The following is a 21,626-nucleotide window of genomic DNA, read 5'->3' on the forward strand; positions in this document are numbered from 1 at the left end:
TATAATGACAACTATTACTTTTATTTACTTTTTAATTACAATAATGTCAGATCTATATTCTAAGTTTTATTTTAAATTCTACGTAATGATATTTGAATTTCAATTTAAATAGAACATTACACGTGACGTCATATTTGGTCACCTAAACTTTGAAATTCGTCATGTAACATAACTGTTTGTATTTTCATTTAAACTTTATTATTGAATACAAAAATACTGTCTAAATATTAAATAATATTTAACTAACGTAAGAATTATCTGATAGGTCTAATTTCACAATGAATCATACACATATTATCAATCAGCTTATCAGCTTAACTTTCAGCTATATTTATTTTTCACTACTTTATAAAATAATCTATCACGGCCAGACTGACAAGTACTTCGCTCTCGAAGTACTCTCACATCTTTTTTCTTTTTCTTTTTTTTTTTTCTTTTTCTTTTTTTTTTTTTTTTTTTTTTTTTTTTTTTTTTTTTTTTTTTTTTAACTCATTCGTGGATTATGAACATGAATAATATATAAAAATAATGATGATGAGATGAAAATAAAAGACGAATGAAAATGTGTAGTTTTAATAATGAACATGACATGAATGAATCTTTTCTTCGCTCTCGAAGTATTTATTGTTAGTAACCTCATTCGTGGACATGAATATAAAATGAATAATGAGATGCAAATGAATAAGGTGAATGAAACGAAAGTAAGAGTTGTTAGTAATGGACATGACGTGAATGAATCTTTCCTTCGATCTCGAAGTACTTATTGTTAGTAACCTCATTCGTGGATTATGAACCTAACTGAACAATGATGAGGTGAAAATGAATGAAATGAGAAATAAATAAAATAAAATGAGTAGTTAGTAATGAACATGAAATGAAATGAAACGATGGACCATTGCCATCACACACATGATTTTTCAAAACATCTCCGGCCTTCAACACAGCACCTATCACCCGCTGCCGGTGAAATAACAGTGAAGTGTCAGGGCAGAGACACAGCGATCCGTGATATTATATTTCATATATATTTTCATTTCCGTGACATTGGCATTTTCAGTCATAGTTATAGTCTCAATTTAAGTCATAGTCATGTCACATTTAAATCAATATATTTTGTTTTTGTGTATGGTCCTTTGTAAACAAAAATAATAATTTTTATATGAACAACAATTATTCAAGTAATAACTTCAAATATTACAACTGTAGATAAAAATTCCATTCTGCATTTTTTTTAAACCAATGTACCTATTTTATGAATCTATTTAATACATACCATGTTACTCAATGTTTTGATTGTTTAAAATACTGATTTTGGTTTAAATCATTTGCATAGACAATGTGAAATAATCATTTAAGTAATGCAAATAAGATAACTGTCACCTAATAAGAGGTCACACAGCGGCTGATAGAGGTGAAATTTAACACAAAATAAAATTCTCGAGTCATACTTTAACATAGATACACTTTTCATTTAACCGATATCGTTGACGTAAGACTAACAAAGCTATAGCTTGAGCAGCAGTGAAATTGATTACATAAAGCAACATAATATATACTAAACATGAAACTAATTTAATTCAAGTTATAATTTACGAAAACGCAGCTAAAAAAAATAAATGTTCATGTTCAATTTACATATTTTTTATAATTACGTACCATTTTTTTTTTTTGCCATTAAACAAATTTTTTTCTTTTTCTTTTTTTTTCTTGTCTCTTTCTTCTCCAAATTATATTCAGTTTACTTAATATTCGAGATAATTTGTTGCAATAATCTAATAATCTATCATGGCCTCGGGAAGAAAAACTAATATTTATATTCATTATTCACATAATTGCCGAAACTCTTAAATTATTATCTTTGATTCATAATTCATAATTCTTTATTTGCAAATTGTTAAATAAAGATCTTGATATAAATGTTGGCATACAATTTGCTACAAAATAGCATGCAAATTTAAAAAATAATCCCACAACTAAATTACATTGTCTATAATACACTATAATTATTGAAATTTACTTAATGACTATGATGTTAAAATTATTAAATTATTATTATGTCCGTTATACGTTAATTATTATTGTTTGTCAGTTAAATAGTCTTTGATAGTGTAATACCGTTTTTTTAACAATAGCTCTTTGATTTTAATTTTAAATAAAGCAACACTTAAATTTCTATCAGCTAATTTTGCTGGTAATTTGTTGTAAATTAGAGGTGCCATACGAAAAATGCCATTGCCATACAATGAAGTATTATGATGAGTGAAGCAGATTTTGCCTTTCCTCCGTTCTTTATCTGAATATTTAAATAGGTGTTTATGTAATTTGACAAATACTAAAACCTCGTAAATGTATAAACATGAACAGGCTAGAACTTTAAATTTATCAAAATATGGCTTGCAGGAATCTGTGGGCCCCAAACGGCATATGGATCGTATACATTTCTTTTGGGCTTTAAATACTCTCGGTCATAAGAATTACCCCAGAAAATAATTCCATATCGTATAGTAGCTGTTACGTAGGCATTGTACGCTACAATTACTGCTGACTGGTTAACTACCTTGGACAACATATATAATGCATATGAAAATCGGCTTAGCTTCAAACATAAATTGTCTATGTGTTTCCTCCAATTAAGACTGTCATCAATATCGAGACCTAAAAATTTAGTATGTGTTGTTTCGGAAATTTTTTTACCTAAATAATTAATGTCTAATTGTAATTTATTACGTCTATTTGCATATGTCATAATTTTTGTTTTGTCAAGATTAATAATTAAATTGTTACATGTCAACCAATTAATAATATGTCTTAAAGTATAATTTATGTCATCCAATGAAATTTGTGGATCACCAATAAAAACCACCGTACTATCATCAGCAAATAAAACCATCCTATGATCAGTTACTGTGGGAAAATCGTTTATACAAGTTATAAACAGTAGTGGGCCCAATATACTTCCCTGCGGCACCCCAGCTGTTACTGTTCTGGACTCCGACATATAAGCCGTCTCAATTTTACCTTTTTTTATCCATTCTAGTTATTTGAGTAACTTGTTGCCTACCAGCCAAATACGAATTGATAAGTGCCAAAGCATCACCCCTTACCCCATACACATCCAATTCATCAATTAAAGTTTTATGGTCCACACAGTCAAATGCTTTCGTCAGGTCCATAAAAAGCGCACAAACCGGCTTCCTTTTATCAACACTTGTCATTATCCCCTCTAAAAATTTATATATGGCCAAATTTATAGATTTATTTTTCCTAAAACCAACTTGTTCTTCTGCGAAAACATCATAACGCTCAAAATAGTCATTCAGATTATTAAATATATATTTTTCCATTATTTTTGAAAAAATGGGAATCAATGATATCGGCCGATAACAATCCATATTTTCACTGTCCTCTTTTTTAAAGAGTGGTTTAACGATAGAAACTTTTAATTTTTCCGGAAATATACCATTCTCAATACACAAATTTATCAAGTAACTTAATACTGGTGATATTATATCGGAAACATATTTAACTACTTTAGTATTGATTTCATCATACCCACAACTGTTAGTTTTTTTCAATGATTGTATAATATTTTTTATTTGTGAAGGTGTACTAGGGTTCATGAAAATTGAGTTTGATTTATTCCAAGAACTGTTATTTTTAGTATTATTTATTTTAACAGTTTTACGATTAAGGAAGTTTTCATTGAATGCCTGTGCTATCTCTTGAGGATTTTGGATTACTATTCCATCTCTTTTAATCTTATTTATATTATTGTTATTGCTGCGTTTTACTTTTAAATTATTTATAATATTCCAAGTAGCCTTAGACTTATTCTGTGAAGTTTTAATTTTATAATCATTTTGAGATTTTTGAGTTAATTGAATAATTTTCTTTAACCTTTTCCCATATAATATAAAATTTTGTTTATTCTTATTAGTCGGTTTTTTCCTATATTGCCATATTGATATTTTATAATTGTGATATTTCCAAATTATCAAAACCGTTCGGCCATTCTAAATACTGAACTTTTATAACACATATCCCACAAGTGGGGCATAAAAAAAAAATATATCATTAAATATTAAATTAATAAAAAAAAATAATGTTGTACAGGATGGCTGTAGATGAAACAAAAATAAAACGGAATAACTTTCGACAAAACATTTGAATTGGCTGTCGCTGCACTTTTTATCTACACACTTATCCATTGCAATAGAGTTTGTTAGCTTGCCCCAGCTTTTAGCATCATTTTCATTGCTCTTTTGACCGAAGCATGTCATCACAGCTTCACCGCTGCGTTTGTGCGTCAGAACAGATTGAAGTATTTTTAAGAAAACTTTCCAGCAGCGTGGAATCATCGCTCGCTCCAACGCTTTCCTTAAACAGTAAAAAAAAATGTATTAGCTAATTTTATTCGATCCCACTTCTGATGTTAAATTTATTTATTTATATGTCTAATTAATAATGATTTTTCTCAAATAATATTATTGGAACAGAATTATAATTTGTTGTCATAAATATCTATTGTTACTTGTAAGATCAGTTCGGCTAAGATCGTCAGTCGGGTAAGTCCGTCAGTTTAGTATTTTTATAGAGAAACAATTTGATTAGTTGATAGGCGTTGTATGTTAATACATACTTTATCACGTAGTGTAATAGACCTGATATAAATCATTTTAGAAATGGCCAATAATATCATTGAATGAAAATTTAAATAAACTGTGCCGATCTAATTGACTAACTTTATTAAGATAAGTATCCTTAATTCAATTTAATTTTATTAAAATAAATATATTGAATGTTATTTAAGTTTTACTGAGTGTCAAGGTATTTTAAATAAAATAAAATAGAATCGTGACCAAATTAATCATTTATTTCTTTAACTGAACAATATTACTTTTAATTTTAGTGACTCTACCGCCAGTTCGGAAAGTGCAGTCTCTTGTTGAGAAGAACGGCAAGAAACTCAACAAATGCTCTTTTAAAGTATTGGTTAATTACAATTACAATATTTAGGATAATAATTAATACCTTGAAATAGATAGTTCAATTAAGTCTTAACTTCAAGACAAATCAAAATAACATTAACCATTATTACCATACAAATATACAACGACGTAATTAGGTACTATATAATGTCGTTGCAAATATACCTAATTTCACATAAGTAATATTCGGATGTTATAACTTATCGTTACAACAATACAACATAATAAAATACAGTTTACAACAAAGATATTATGTATAAAATACTTAGCTTTCATAAAAGAGCCTCAGAAACACAGGAAGACACCATAACAACAACATTATTTTATATTTCCTAATCACACCGGCCAAGACGCCATTTCGTCATCATCCATGAACATCTCGATTCTTTACAAAACGCCTATTGGCTAATATTCCTTCTGCATTTGTTTGCAATAGACCAATCACACGCCATCTGCTCAAACTGACCACAGATTACTTGATACCGCGTATCCTGACGCTCCGTGTCTATGCCAGTAATTCCTCATTACATAGAATCATTCTTAGTAGTTCCTACCAGTGTTACCATATTCCAATAACGTTTATAATGACAACTATTACTTTTATTTACTTTTTAATTACAATAATGTCAGATCTATATTCTAAGTTTTATTTTAAATTCTACGTAATGATATTTGAATTTCAATTTAAATAGAACATTACACGTGACGTCATATTTGGTCACCTAAACTTTGAAATTCGTCATGTAACATAACTGTTTGTATTTTCATTTAAACTTTATTATTGAATACAAAAATACTGTCTAAATATTAAATAATATTTAACTAACGTAAGAATTATCTGATAGGTCTAATTTCACAATGAATCATACACATATTATCAATCAGCTTATCAGCTTAACTTTCAGCTATATTTATTTTTCACTACTTTATAAAATAATCTATCACGTGCGTCTTTAAATAGAATTGGGGTGCAATTCCGGTATTTTATACTCGTTGACGAACTTCTCGCCTATAACGTCTTATTCGAATTTGATGTTTATAGAACGCCAAAATTAAAATGTCACTAACAACGAAGATGCCATGGAAGCGAAAGATGTGACAACTCTGTAACTTTTCAGAATGCAAGGACTGATCGAAATCTGTAAAGCGCCTGATATTTCTAAATGATTAGGAAATAGATATGCGCAATTGAATACAAGGTCTTTTTAATTTTTATTGGGCTCTGTGCACCTTGCCGCCCATTAGCGTATTATTGTGAAATTCTATACACGCATACCTTTTATTGCATTATATTCTGTTACGTTAAAGTTGATAGCGCATTGTCGAAAGAGCCGCAAGCAACTTACACTGGACGATCAATACAATAGAAAACATCAGACGGTTATGGTAATGTACGGGCAAGTTTAAATGATTTTACTTGTTTAGATTGAAGATGAGGTTATATTAAAATCCTCAATTAATTATTGTGTATATTGTCAAATTTTTTAATAATGATACAGATATCTAATATTTTTTAAAGCTTTCTGATATTAAAGCTATATAAGTTGATATAGATACAATTTATAAGTATGAAATTAATAAGCTGAAAGAGGATTTTCCTCTGGAAACACGAGGACTATTCAAGGGAAATCTGTTACAGCAAACCACATCTGAAAATTTAATAAATATTGACGTAGATAGCCCATTTGCGAACATGAACAGCGAACTGCTAAGTAAACTCAGAGTACCCACTCGGCAAAATGAAAATGTCAACTGTCAAATTAGTCTACGAATACAGACAACGGAATACTATCCAAGCTGCATCCCAATAAAACTTGTACCGTTTATATCGAAGTTGGATCTTATCACTGTATTGAAGGAACTTAAGCGAATATTCGCTCTTCCTTCCTTGATCAAGATAGGATCACAATAAATAAATCTGATGTCATAACTCTTACAGCTGCACCTATTTTATTGCCGTGAGCCGGCCATTTATCGATGAATCGCTATCGATTTCGTGTTTACTGTAAAGGCTGTAATGGTATGTCCAATAAGTATCTAAAACAACTCTTTTTCAAACATAATATCAAACTTATTAATCCAATGTAGTTAAGGATTTCTGTAAAAATATCAGTTGATAGATCTTCTACTCTATTGGGATATGATAATAAAGAGGATTAAATAGGATTCGATTGGATTGGATATAAAAAAAGTTGTAGGCACTTAATATTTATTGAAAATCCGTGCGTACCTTTTACGATTCGACATTATACTGTCTTAGTAGATCATTAGGTCGCAGAAATTTACTAGATCTAGATCTATCTATGTATATATTGTTTGCTACTGCACGCTGAATGTAATTATTAAAGTTCATCAAGATCAAATTGCAACGTTAGTTATTGCAGTGCACGATGAGGAAGTAACATGATCTATTCTGGTTAAAGAAATTTCTTAACAAAAACAAGTTCCTCACTTTCCTGATTAAAACAAAGTACCTACCTGTTGTGTTGCGTAATTTCATCGGAAAATAGATATGCTGCAATAATATCTTATGCTCCTAAAACCGTTCGCAGCTTTTGCTGTAAAGGAAAAGTATCTTCTTTTTTTCTCCTTTTTTACGTGGGAAAATCCTCATGGCCACATGGTAAGAAGGTTATGTCGGACTTCAACCGGCTAAAACTCCACGATGTTCCTTGTTGCTTGATGACTGGGCTACGGGAACGTTCCGTAAGCTACTGCAACCCAGCCAGCGCCCATACATCAGGCTCTCTTCTGTTGTTGAAAGCACTGAAAGCGTTCCCGATGCTCTTTCGAACAACTCGAGCACTTCTCTCCAGAGGGTGACAAATTCTCCGTATCCATCAGCCGGTTGAAATAAATTGAACGACCTACCCCAACTTTGCTACTTAACTCATATTAATATAGGTAAATCGCGTTCAATTTTAATTGGAAATACGAGTATGTATCTACTTTAACAGACTGCAACGTTTAAGGTGAATTAGCTAATGTTCATTCAATAAACACCTGACTTTATGCTGACGTCCAAGCCAGAAATAGTGTTATTGACGCCTTCTACGTCGGTACTCAACGTCGAACATTTGACGCAAGTTCTCTCTAACGTCTAACATTGTAGGTAAAGAGCCAATTGCGAGAATAGTCTTTACAGAAATGATCTATATAAACTTCGTGGGAAAACTAACATTACATCCATGCATACGTACCAAATCTCCAACCATAACTCCTTAATCCCATAGGGATAAACAGAGACTTCCTTGGACTTAATCGATCCTTGCATATCCGTGGCTTCTTCCATTGTCATGAATCCCGTCTACATATTTGGTATAATGGTATATACTATTCCTTATAATGGTAGGACTTGACCTGGCTTTTATTGAGAATGTCCTGCATTTCGTCCAGAAATGTTCGCCTTTTCCTTCCCCTTCCAATATTTCTAACTTGAGATTTTTATAGATCATCATTCAACTTTAGATTTTTATAAATAATCATTTTAATTGCTGTGCTATTTTGTATCAGCTATCTCTGGCCTCAGACCTCCTTTTTCCTAATGAGATTTACGGATTACCTGCGTTGAATTATGCGTTTGTTACTATGTAACTGATAGAAATAGACAATGTTCTGTGATGTTAATATTATTTGTCATTGCCGGTGTTTAAATTAAATTAAAAATTAATACCTACTTATCCACGAGGGGAATGAAGTGTTTTTTTTTTATATTTTTAACTTTACAATATAAAACTTACCAATGTTAATAGTAGTTGGACCATAGTGCTGGCCTTGGTGCATCCACACCTGTAAAGTCAATTGACTGTGAGCCAGCTTTATACAGTTTGCTATTTTTCTATACTTACTGAGCATTTCATTGAGATTAAGTCAATAATAAGCTTACCTGGCATTGTCTTGACTCTTGATCAACTGCTACATGTGTAACACGAGAACAGCTTTGAATGTACTGGCGTAAAGTTAGCGTTGTGAATAATGAAATCACGTACGTACATTCGGGATCAATGTGAGCTTGCTTAATTGATTTTTATAAAAGAGCAACTGTTGAGTTTATCGCCGGCTTTTAGCAAACCTGCCTTACGAACCGGTAGAGTATTTACAAATAGTCAAACTTGACGTTTCAAAATTGTTTCAAAAGTGCTTCTAAACTAAGCCTACATGAAATAAATGAACTTTAACATTAAATTGATGTTATATTCGTCTTTATATCAGGTATCCCCGCTCTTGCCTGCATTATTTTTAAGCTATGTTTTGTTTGAAACATCAAGTTTATGTAGGATAGTCTCTCAGACTATAGATTTACTTTGACGCAAGAAATGTTAAGCTTTTCATATAAACACTAAATCTTAGAACAATGCACAATCTGAAATATACTAAAGGAGAACAGAAAACAGAACACATTATATTGTAATACTAGCTGACGCCGCGCGGTTTCACCCGCGTGGTTCCCGTTCCTGTAGGGATACGGGGATATTATATAGCCTATAGCCTTCCTCGATAAATGGGCTATCTTACACTGAAAGAATTTTTCAAATCGGACCAGTAGTTCCTGAGATTAGCGCGTTCAATCAAACAAACAAACAAACAAACTCTTCAGCTTTATAATATTAGTATAGATTTACATGACGTATGTTAAAAAGACATAGAAATTGTGCGTTATTTTTCTAAACTTAAGGAGTTATGAAAAATAATCTGTAGAACTAACCTACCTAAAACCTAAGTGTTCTAATATACTCCATATAAGGACAAAATTATAATTGTTCTTATTATGTTGTTATTTATGCTTTGTTCTCTGAATTTTGTTTTTTTTACGTGGTATAGGCTAGCGCTTGGCTGACGTAAATTAGATTTGCTCTAACCTAGAATAGGTAAATATATAAAATGCTTTCCAACAACTGCAGGGGTATCTACTAGTTTATTCAGTAGGTAGTATTCAGTATGTAAAGGTCTCTAGAGAGCTAGCCTTGGACGACTGATATTGGAACTACTGAGTCCAAAAGGGCCTTATGGAATACGTGACTTGAATTGGTACAACCATATTTAAAGACGTTATTTTGCACAAAAACACTTTTCTTTTTTATTATTATTGGAAAAATTGTACGTACGACTATCCTAAAATTTTATTTGTGAACAAATATAAAAAAATACATTTACAATATACGCTGGGAGTAATTTTGTCTAAACATCGAAATAGTAGTAGTTAGTAATATAATATTGTAAAAAATCATTGAACTTTTAACAATTTATAGTGCACTAAAAAGTTTCATCAAAACAGCATATGTTGCAAAAAAGTAGGTAACACACATAGTACTCAATCATAAATCCTCCTAAATTTTCGATTCGATTAGATATTGAATTAAGTAAAATTTCGTTATTAATTAAAACAAATGAAAAGTCGTCTGAAATTAAATAAAAGTGTGTCACTTTTTATCTTCAGCAATTGTGAATGTAATTCTGCAGCAGATGTGCTTTTTATGCAAAAACCCTGAAGTCCTTTTTTAATTCGGTCTTTTTCATTCGAAGCTAACGAAGGGATTACTCATTTCGAGTAGTCAAGTACTTTACTTGTTTCTTTTAGTTCTTGCTTCTTTTAATTATAAAAGAATTGAACTAATTCCATTAACCCTTAATGAGAGCGGGAAAAAGGTTATGTAACAAGAAAAAAAGTGTGAAGCCTTTGTATAATGTGCTGTTGGAATTTCTTTTTCCCGAGGATTCTTTGAAGATGGGCAGAGCAGTGTAAATATAGTAGCAACGTTGCCTTTATGTGACTGGTTGTGATACTTTATGTTAGGGTAGTGGTTTTTTTGCTTGTTTGTAATGTTTATGAATGATTCATCATTGTTATTATCCAAATGCCTCCATCCTTATAGGAGAAAGGATATGGCCTTAGACCCACCACGCTCTACCAATGCGGGTTGGCGGTAATAATGTCTGGCTTTGGTACGATCAGTATCAGAAATTAATGATAATGATCGATGTACCGTATGTTAATCACTTACCAACTCAGCAGACAGGAATGAATGATTTGATGACTCATTATAATAATTTCCTACCGAACCACTGAACTTCGAACGGAGATACCTACGTTTGATCATGCTTGTGTAACAAACATACACACTTCAACATTTATTATCTTGATAGGAAAATACTAAAAATACACTTTTCTTAGGTACTTTCACTCATGAGTTTCTCAAAAATCCCTTATGAATTTCTTTTGGGTATTCTTTTAGCTATTCCAACTTTTTAATCAGCTTATCCTAACTCGAGCAAATAAGGTAATTTGTGGCATAACTTTTATTTTCGTAAGTTCACGCCTGGAAATTTCTCCGAAAGTTGGAAGTTTCGATAATTTGAAAGAACATGCAGCGAGTTAACGAAGTTCTAACCCAACGAACTCTACTAACTTTGTGTCCCAATTCATAAAACTTATTCTCGAAATAAAGTAAATGTGTTTATTATGGGTCTATTTTTAATGGCTCTTTACTTACAGAGCTAATAAAAATGGCACTCTTTCTATAGTTCTAGATGTTTGGAGCTTAGACCCACCATATTGCTGCTATACGGGTGGGCGGGTTTAGGATAACACTAGCTGATACCTGCGACTTCGTCCGTGAAATTAGGGTTTCCAAATAACAGCCAAATCCAGTAGTTTTTGCGTGAAAGGGTTCATACCATAATTATAATCAGTATTTCGCAAATCTCGCAAGAATCATGGTTTCTTTCGAGACACTTTCCTATCTATGTGTTATGGATTAACACATAATCTATCTCCAGTGTAAATTTCAGCTAAATCGGTTCAATAGTCGCGATCTTAAAGAGTAATAAACATCCATACAAATGTACGCGCTTGAAATATTAGTATAGTATTGTTATGTTTGGAAAGTAAGGATGTTAACCTTATAAGAATCAAACTGCCCGATTCGGGGTTACCTAATACTGAAAAGTTTCTTGTAATAAGAAATACCCAATATTACCTACCTCCATAACTAAATTACTACTCAGTAAACGAGAAGGTTTTAAATAAAGAAATCATGTAAGAAAATAGTTGACAATTTAAACACATGATTTGATATTAATTATCTTTACAAAAAGAAAATATAGCCTAACATTGGAATGAGAAAACTGTTGTCGTGTGTTATGCCAGCTATTAACACGCGATGCTCTGGATAACCAGTCGACTACAAAAGTGCCTAATGACTTAGTTTTGTTCCATTGCTGGTTCCAATTAAGCGTAATGTTAGCCGTTTTTTACAACTGTGACGAAACTATTGCCTTACTCTACTAAACTAGAAAAAGTGTTTTGCAGACAGCATGGGTTGCCTGGAAGAGATCGCTACTAAGCGATAAGGCCGCCTTTTGTATTCTACCTTTTCTTATGTTTCTGTTTTGCTTGTTTTCTTTTATTTTTTGTGGTGTACAAATAAAGAGTATTAAAGAAAAATAAATAAATAAAAATGGGTACGGTGACAGTTGCCTTATGACGTTCATAATACGTACTACTATCGTGAATCGCGGCAAAATTTTCAAGAGTGAAATGAATTGTCACCGTACCCATGCTATCTGAAAAACACTGTATCATGACAATATGAAATATAGATATTCTAGCTAGCAGTATAAATGACTCAAAAATGTGTATATATAAAAATCATCGTCTTATTTGTGACTAGCAAACGCCCGCGTGAAAATCAATGTAAACTTTCAACCCCAATTTACCCTCTTTTATTTTTATTTTAGGTTCAAAAAGTACCCTATGTTTTGCTCCAGGGTCTCATTTACTTTTATACCAAAATTCATCTTGATCGGTTCAGCCGTTTAGTCGTGAAAAGGTTACAGACAGAAAGCCCGTTTTTTTCGAGTGCTATAGGCTATATTTTCTCCCAGTATTCCCAAGGAAACGGGATCTACACGTGTGAAATCGCGGGGCGTCGGTAAGAATTGGAATATAATGGATATGAAATATTGTCACACAGATAACAGGTAGAAACCATGAATGTTCCTAGTCTACAGTAGGTATACGGAAGAACCCTGTAAGGATGGCAATTTGCAAATCATGTCACGAAATGTAAATCAAAAGGCGCGGCAAGAACTGAAAGACGAACAAGTTATTTTTTTTAATGGAAAATTGTGCAAGATTTATGCACGGATTCTTGTCACGCTGCAAAAAAGGAGGTCGTTGGGTTTATTTTTTTTATTTCAAGTTGGGGTGGCGTCCCACTTGCGTCATGCAGTTTTCAAATTCCTTTGTTATGGATCTTTATATAATTCGACGACTGAATAAAGAAAACAGACTAACATTTTGGTAACATCTCTATCTCTAGATATCTATAAATCCTCTGGTGGGGGGTTATATCTATATTCTATATAAATATTATAAAGCTGAAGAGTTTGTTTGTTTAAACGCGATAATCTCAGGAACTACTGGTCCGATTTGAAAAGCTCTTTTAGTGTTAGATAGCCCATTTATCGAGGGAGGCTATAGGCTATATTATATCCTCGTATTCCCACGAGAACGGGAACCACGCGGCTGAAACCGCGCGGCGTCTACTAGTATTTCAATAATTCATTTTGTTTTAAGCCCGTTGTTAGGCGTTAATTGTAGAAAAGTGTCTCCGCATACGCGCTTATATGGGTAAGGCCAATAGACGTATATCATGGCCTTTATGGTACACCGGCAATATGAGGTTTTACTTAGGAAAAACCTAACCCTGTATAGTAAGTAGCTACTTATTGTCATTAATATTGGCATTATTAGGTATTGCGTTTGTGTTGGTTCGCTCAGATAAGCTCAGTGATTTGTACTGAAATAAATAAATAATATTTACGTCGGAGATTAACTCTTATGTATCTAACATTCGTGACTCTTTTGGTGATAAAAGATAAGATGCATTGAAAGAGTACAGAAGTCCGATAAACGCCAAAGGACCGCCAAATATGATGAACGGAAGAATCTATTAGTTAATGTAACTTTCACCAAATTTATGTCGCGCCATAAATTTGTTTATACGACATGTGCGTCATAAATGACGTGTTTACATGTATTTTATGGGTAACGATTAGTTGCTGGCAAGCATCGGCGGTCGGTGACGGAAGGTCGCGCGGCGGCGGCGGCTCGTAAACTGCACCAAGTTCATGGCACAACATGGCTGCCGGCGCCCACTGGATTTCCAAAGTTTTATTAAATAACACCCGCACATTTTTCAAACGATTGCGTCAATGCTCAGGCAGAGCACGCGATATTTGCGTCTGAGCGATTTATTAATAGCACCGCCTGGCGAAAACTTGACTAGTCATCTGTTTTATTTTAGAAGTACCCGCAAGTAAATAGTAGGAATATACTCCAGGCTGGTGCGTGGTGTTTTGTTTGCCCAGAGTGCAGGATTTGGACGCGCGGTCTATTTCCGAATGGGCTAAAACAAAACGTATTATATTTATAATCGGATTCGTCACTCGAGTCGTAGTGTTTTGTTTGTGCTAAGTAAAGAGCTCGCCACGGATGATATATTTACATAAGATTATTTTCGGTGGGCATGGGATTTATTTAAGCCTCGACGGGCGTCACTCCCTTTCAGCATGTGAAAGCAATTTACCCATATTTTAGTTTGAATGACGCATTTGAATATTTTCTGAATGTCAATTTACGAAGATACGCTTAGGTATTTTGTGAAATGTATTTTTGTGAAATAAATATTATGAGGGAAATGACCTTGACAAGCTTTGAAATACAGCGATGCGGGCTGTGACCCCAATAAGTGGATTATTAAAGATTTTTTTTTAATAAGTATACTTAGTAATGTTTGCAGGGTATACAAGAAATAGCACCAAGAATGTCGTTGCCTACAATGCGCTGCTTAGTGCCCGACGGAGGCACAGTATTGCAGTTTGGTGGCAGGAATAGTCATGTAGTAATCAGTACTTCTTCGGACAAGATCTGTCACATACTCACAAATAGTTCTACTAGCCTAGTTTAGCCATGATAGAAGAAGCATATCATAGTCATTTTAAATTTCACTATCGGTATAATGAACCCATAAATGAAATGCTGAATGAAGACATGCAATCACACATCTCCATCAGATACCTATACTCGTATACCTATTGCGTGAGAGAGAACCTATTGGGATGTATAAAATGAAATAAACCTAGAGCACAACTTGAAATGCATCGTCGTCTACGAACGTTGTCATACGAGTGTCGTTGTCGTACGAGCCACGTGAAAAACTTAAAGGAAGACGTCTGCAATAATAATAAGCGTAATTATATAACCATATGTAAAAACTATAGTATAGCATTCTTATCGTATCGGCAATCGTATTCAGAATAGAACTGATAAATCTCGCTTTCCTACCATCTCGAGAATATACAATGAAAATATGACATCACTGTACGATCCTGGCCTCGTATTTACATATCAAGTAATATATTCCATGTTTCAAAATTTTAAAACAGACAGTCTGAAAATGGCTCACCGATATTTCACGTTACGAATACGCATTTTTATTAGCAGTGGTTTCCATAAATATTTTTTTGCAGAAAATTGTACTGAAAGCGACATCAGATTTTTGAAAATTGATAAATAAACGAAATCTAACTACTTCGCTGTTTTGGTACTGTCTTTGGAAGACCAAAAAGTTCCGGACATGACATCCATTAACGTTTCGCGTTCATTGTTCGCGTCATGCAAGTTTCTACTCTGGGGACAACCGTTTATTAAACCATCATGATATCTGTCCATCTTTTTTAAGGACGTAAATCATGTTACCTTAGTAAGTGGTACAAATTAATGAAATGCTCGATGATATCCAAAATCATAAGACGAAACAATCCTGGGATAAGCTTTCTATTAGGCGCTCAGGGTACAAAATGTCGAAACAGTGTGGAATCGCAACGGATTTAAGAGTTAAGGTTAGGCCCCTGAAGTCTGACATTATAATAGCCGTGCTTTGCCATTTGTATAACTATTTTGATTTCATTTTGGCTATACTTAGGTACTTAAAGCAAATTGCAGAAATATTACTTGGGTCTCAAACCTTATCCAACCATCAGCATGGCATTTCGTATGTCAATCTCCTCTACCCCGGAGCTCTATTGTCATGCAAATCTTTCGCACTCAACAACTTACGCTATTGTTAACACAAAAGTCTACCTAATACAAAAAGATTGTAAAGAAAATTCATTGTAAGTTCATTTAGCATAACAATTTTGGGCGAAGTTTCAAATTCAACCTACGACCATTCTGTTTGACATCCACCCATACACCGGTGAACTATTGATTTGTGGCTTAGTCATGTTTAGATATCTGATTTTTGCAGTAGGCGTCTTATAAATACATGATTGTATTGACTGGGTATGTATTTGATAATCACTTATCGTTTTTGTCAATATTCCGTGTAGGTAGTATGTAGATACTTGTGTGTATTATGTATTTATGTAGGAAAGTCAATATAATCATAAGTAGACACTTGACGATTGATAAATATTTACAGTGGAGGCTCAAGTAAATATAAGTATGAGCAAATCGTTGCGAAATCTTAACTGAAATCTTGTTGTTTCAAAGATTATCTCACTGATTAAACAAACTTCTTTTCTTTTAGTTTGTTCATTTATTTTTTATTGGCCATTTTCTTTTCTTAATTTAAAAGAATATTATCCAACATCTTTCTGAATGTTACCAATATTCCTGTTCCATTAATTAACCTTGTATGACGTGTTAGGACTGGGTACGGCAGTAGTCATGTTATACCTACTTACCTATTATACATAGACCTGTATAATAGACAAATTCTTTTCAGGACTTTTTCAGACGGTCATAGAAGCGTTCCTTCACTATCTGTTTCATATTCCTTGCATCGATACTAAGTGCTTCATCCATTTCAAGGTATTTATAGGTCTCGCCTTCACGAAGTGATCAGAGAATGACAGTTTCTGAAATAAATATATTCTCGGAGCCCACTATCCTGCCTGGCTCTACATTGATAATCGCACACTCAACTACACCAAATTCCATCCTTATGTCATTGCTAAAGGTTTGAGTAATCTTCAGCAATGACATTAGGTCTGAACTCATGACATGATCGTTATTACAACAAAGACTGTATCAGGCCATTACAATTCTTTAAGTTTAAAGCGTCGTCATCATCTTTAATAACTACCTTGCCAATAGCAATGAACTCCGGTTATTATGTGTATTTATTATACATTACTTTAATCAGGTGTTTGTGAACATGACCTAGCTAACAATTACCTATTTGCTACGTACCAATTGCAAGTGTTTCGCTAAATTAATTTTGCTTATCAAATTAATGACTTGTTTGTGACTAGTTTAATTAATAATTAGGCACGACAAGTAGGTACCTAATTATAAAATTTCAATGCGTTTGTGCTATTGTTTTGGTTTGTATCGACCACGCTACGCGGTTAATGGTTCATTAAGCACTATATAGTTCCGTAACAAACTACGCAAGGACCATTTTGGTTTTAATGATGACGTCACAGACGTAGTTACACCTAAAGGGCTTCCCGCTGACGTAGACACGTAAATGTTGACTTCTCACGTTCCTAGGTAGGTGTAGGTACTCATTTTACATAGTTTCCTTATATTTAGTTACTTATTTAACGTCAACCAATTGTTTTTCTTGGTCTCGTTGTTCCAGTGGTAAGTTTATGTGGCTTCGAATGACGTGGTCCTGGGTTCGTGTCCTAGGTCGGGCTGTGAAGTAGGTGCTCAGTTTTACTTTCTTCTAAGAAAGAAAAGCTCAGTGGACTTCTATAAATCACTCGAAACTCACGTTAGTCGTGGCCAAGAGTCCAAAGCCCGCCAAGTCGCATTGCAGTAGCATTGTGGGCCCATATCTCCTCTCCTATACCGAGTGAGATTTGGCCTTGTAGTGCGCCTATTAAATAGGTTGATGATGATAAATTGGTTTTAATTGTAACCGAACTTATAGCCTTTAGCTTTGGGATTTCCCACCAAAAGCAATTATAATACTAGGTTATATTTAACTTAACCTATTCGTTTTAGTCGAAAATTTCATTGCAAACGCTCAATTTTTACGGTTCGATGGCTCTGCCAAAGCGCCATTTCCGTCATACAGCGTCCTCTGACCTTTTCAATGGGGCCAACACTGCCTCGCTTGTGTGACGTCAAATTGTGTTACATTTCAGCGACATGCTCGTTTTAACGCGATATTAGACTTTAAATATTGAATCAACACGAACTGCGTGGGGGAACTCCTTGTACAAATGATGTATTAGTTTTAATAACTCTGAAACGTCTATGGTGTTGTGAAAGTGATCCATTGACTTATAAGGGAGAGATAAGCAGTTTTGGGAATAGAAAGTTCTGAGTCTATAAATTATTATTAGAATCCAACCTACTTATAATATAAGCAATATTAAAATATACAATAGTTAGATTTCACTTTCTAATGTATATGTACTAAAGACAATGTTTAGTAGACACTTTCCCCTCCCTTATGCGTAGACACTGTTTACGCGAAGGAGGAGAAAGAGGAAGGATAAATTATATTTTGTATATAACGAATAAACTATTCCCCCGTCTTAATATTTAAATGCGAATGGTTATAACGAAATATCGATAATCAGTTGACGTACAAAGATGAAATTTGGCAGAGAGGTAGTTAGTAGACGTCCGCTAAGAACGAATTTTGCAAGAGGGCCGGATTAAGAAGGTCTAAGGGAGCACGAAGTCTGCTAATATCGAATAAGTTGGTTTTCAATAAGTAATTTATTATTGGAACTTCTTTGTGACTAGATGTCTATAATCTTTTCAGACTGCGAGTCCCTGATCCGCAAGATGCTAGTCCTGGAGCCGATGAAACGGTACACCATAGACCAAATCAAGAAACACCGCTGGATGTCGGTGGAGCCCTACACCGTGCCGCCGCTCTCCGCCGACCCTATGCGGAGCCCCGCGCATGTCACACACCACACACAGGAGCCCAATGAGCAAGTGCTCAGGTTGATGCAGAGCTTGGGCATCGATCCAGTTAAAACCAAAGAAGTGAGTATTGCTGAAAAATTTATAATTACACTAATTTTATACACGAATACCAAAGTAGGTATCATATTTACACGAAATATTATTATGTCTATAACCAGACAAGAACCAGAACCTACACTTAGATTTTGAAAATTTACAATAGAGAGAGAGAAACTTAACCATTTAAAAATCATTCTTTTCTCATTCGCACGGCTAGGGTTTGGAATACCTTTCCCAATTCTGTGTTTCGATGATTGTTATAACTAGGGTATCTGTAAAATAAGAGTGATTAGGCATATTTTAGGTAAGCCATCTAATCTTCCCAAAAAAATCTACAATACACATGTGGAAATATTCCATGTTAATGTTTTTGTCTTATTTGGTACCATATTCACGTAGTAGTTAGCTATTCAAGTAGGTAAATACCACAATTAGTGTTTTGTCGTAAAAACCTATTGTCACATAATTTCACACCTATTAAAATCTGCTTTTAAGTAAGTATGCCATTTACTCCACTAACCGCAAGCACGGTTCCAGCAACACTACTCCAGAATACCTTTGGTATCTCAACACAATGTCTTTTACGTTCAGAGTTTTCGCTCGAACAGTTACAACCGTAACATGAAAACTGCGATTTAGAACTATATAGACATGTAGGTATAAAACTTATTCCATGTCCCACCAGTCATAACCAAGCAAACATTGGTTTTTAACCGACTTCCAAAAAGGAGGAGGTTCTACGTTCGGCTGTATGTATGTTTTTTTTTTTTTTTTTTTTTTTTTTTTTTTTTTATGTATGTCCAGCGATAATTCTGTCAATTATGGACCGATTTTGAAAATTCTTTTTTTGTTTTGAAGGGTTTACTTCCAGGGTGGTCCCATTTTTTTCATGTCAGGATCTGATGATGGTATCCTGGAGAAATTGAGGAGAACTTTCAAAATTTGTAGAGACGGCTAGTACGTTTGTTAGTGTTTCCATAAGGTATTTTAAACCACTACAATTTTATGAAGGTTTGGAGTTTGTCTGATGATGGAGCCGAAACACAGACGATGGAACTCGTCAAGGATTTACAGCAGTCACCTTTTGTTTGGGCTTGATTAATTTGTATTGATGAGTACTTTCCACCTATATGGGTTGTGACTGTATTAAGGGTCTGGTGATGAAGACGAGGACAGTGAAGAGAACTCCTCGACGGTTCACAGTAGCTACCTTGTGTTTGGACTTGATCAATTTGTATTGATGAGAACTTACCACCTAGATGGATTGTGACTGTATTAAGGGTCTGATGATGAAGACGAGGGACAGTGAAGAGAACTCCTCGACGGTTCACAGTAGCTACCTTGTGTTTGGACTTGATAAATTTGTATTGATGAGAACTTTCCACCTATATGGGTTGTGACTGTATTAAGGGTCTGGTGATGAAGACGAGGTACAGTGAAGAGAACTCCTCGACGGTTCACAGTAGCTACCTTGTGTTTGGACTTGATCAATTTGTATTGATGAGAACTTACCACCTAGATGGATTGTGACTGTATTAAGGGTCTGATGATGAAGACGAGGGACAGTGAAGAGAACTCCTCGACGGTTCACAGTAGCTACCTTGTGTTTGGACTTGATAAATTTGTATTGATGAGAACTTTTCACCTAGATGGATTGTGACTGTATTAAGGGTCTGGTGACGAAGACGAAGCACAGTGAAGAGAACTCCTCGACGGCTCATAGTAGCTACCTTGTGTTTGGACTTGATAATTTTGTATTGATAAGTACTTTCCACTTAGATAGATTGTGACTGTACACACGCAGTAGGTATGCTAATACTAAAAATAAAAAAATAAAAATTTTAATAAAAAAAATTCAACCGACTTCCAACTCAAAAAAATACTTTAACTAAAAAGCAAAAAATAACATCCTACCTATGTGCTACCTTCTGATCAGTTTGAAGGCGGTGCCAAGCCAGTGTCGTGTTTTAATTAAAGCTGTTTCTGGAATAACCACAGAAATTTTGTAGTTTAAACGTATTTAATTAAAACATCACTGGCTTGGCACCGCCTTCAAACTGATCAGAAGGTAGCACATAGGTAGGATGTTATTTTTTGCTTTTTAGTTAAAGTATTTTTTTGAGTTGGAAGTCGGTTGAATTTTTTTTATTAAAATTTTTTTAGAATAAACTTAGCTATGCATATAATTTATTCCATTTCCCACAAGTTATCAAACGGCCCCACCAACACGACTCCAAAATACCTGGAGTATCACAACAATTTCTTTTACCACTAAAGTCTTCACTCGAACAGTAACAAACATCATATAGAAACTTGGTTTAGACTATAATTATATATCCATATAGTTTATTTCATTTCTCACAAGTCATCCAAGGGTCCCATTAGAAACACGACTCCAAAATACCTGGAGTATCACAACACAATTTCTTTTAACATCTTCTCTCTAAACACTGCTGTTTTAGACTATAGATATCCATATAATTTATTCCATTTCCCACAAGTCATCCAAGGTTCCCATTAGAAACACGACTCCAGAATACCTGGTGTATCACAACACAATTTCTTTTACCATCTTCTCTCCAAACACTGCGTTTTTAGACTATAGATATCCATATAATTTATACCATTTCCCACAA

The 21,626-nt window shown here is 33.9% G+C and overlaps 1 protein-coding gene across 1 annotated transcript in view; it reads left to right on the forward strand.

Moving 5' to 3' along the window:
• LOC112044029 (serine/threonine-protein kinase SIK2) overlaps nt 1-21,626 on the forward strand; it is a 113,196-nt gene that overhangs the window by 79,870 nt on the left and 11,700 nt on the right. The window contains exon 7 of the mRNA XM_024079749.2: nt 18,782-19,011. Within this exon, the coding sequence (XP_023935517.2) occupies nt 18,782-19,011 (230 nt within the window). The remainder of the gene's footprint in view (nt 1-18,781; nt 19,012-21,626) is intronic.

The sequence above is a fragment of the Bicyclus anynana genome, chromosome 16 (genome assembly GCF_947172395.1).
Source record: "Bicyclus anynana chromosome 16, ilBicAnyn1.1, whole genome shotgun sequence".
In the NCBI taxonomy this organism is placed as follows: domain Eukaryota; kingdom Metazoa; phylum Arthropoda; class Insecta; order Lepidoptera; family Nymphalidae; genus Bicyclus; species Bicyclus anynana.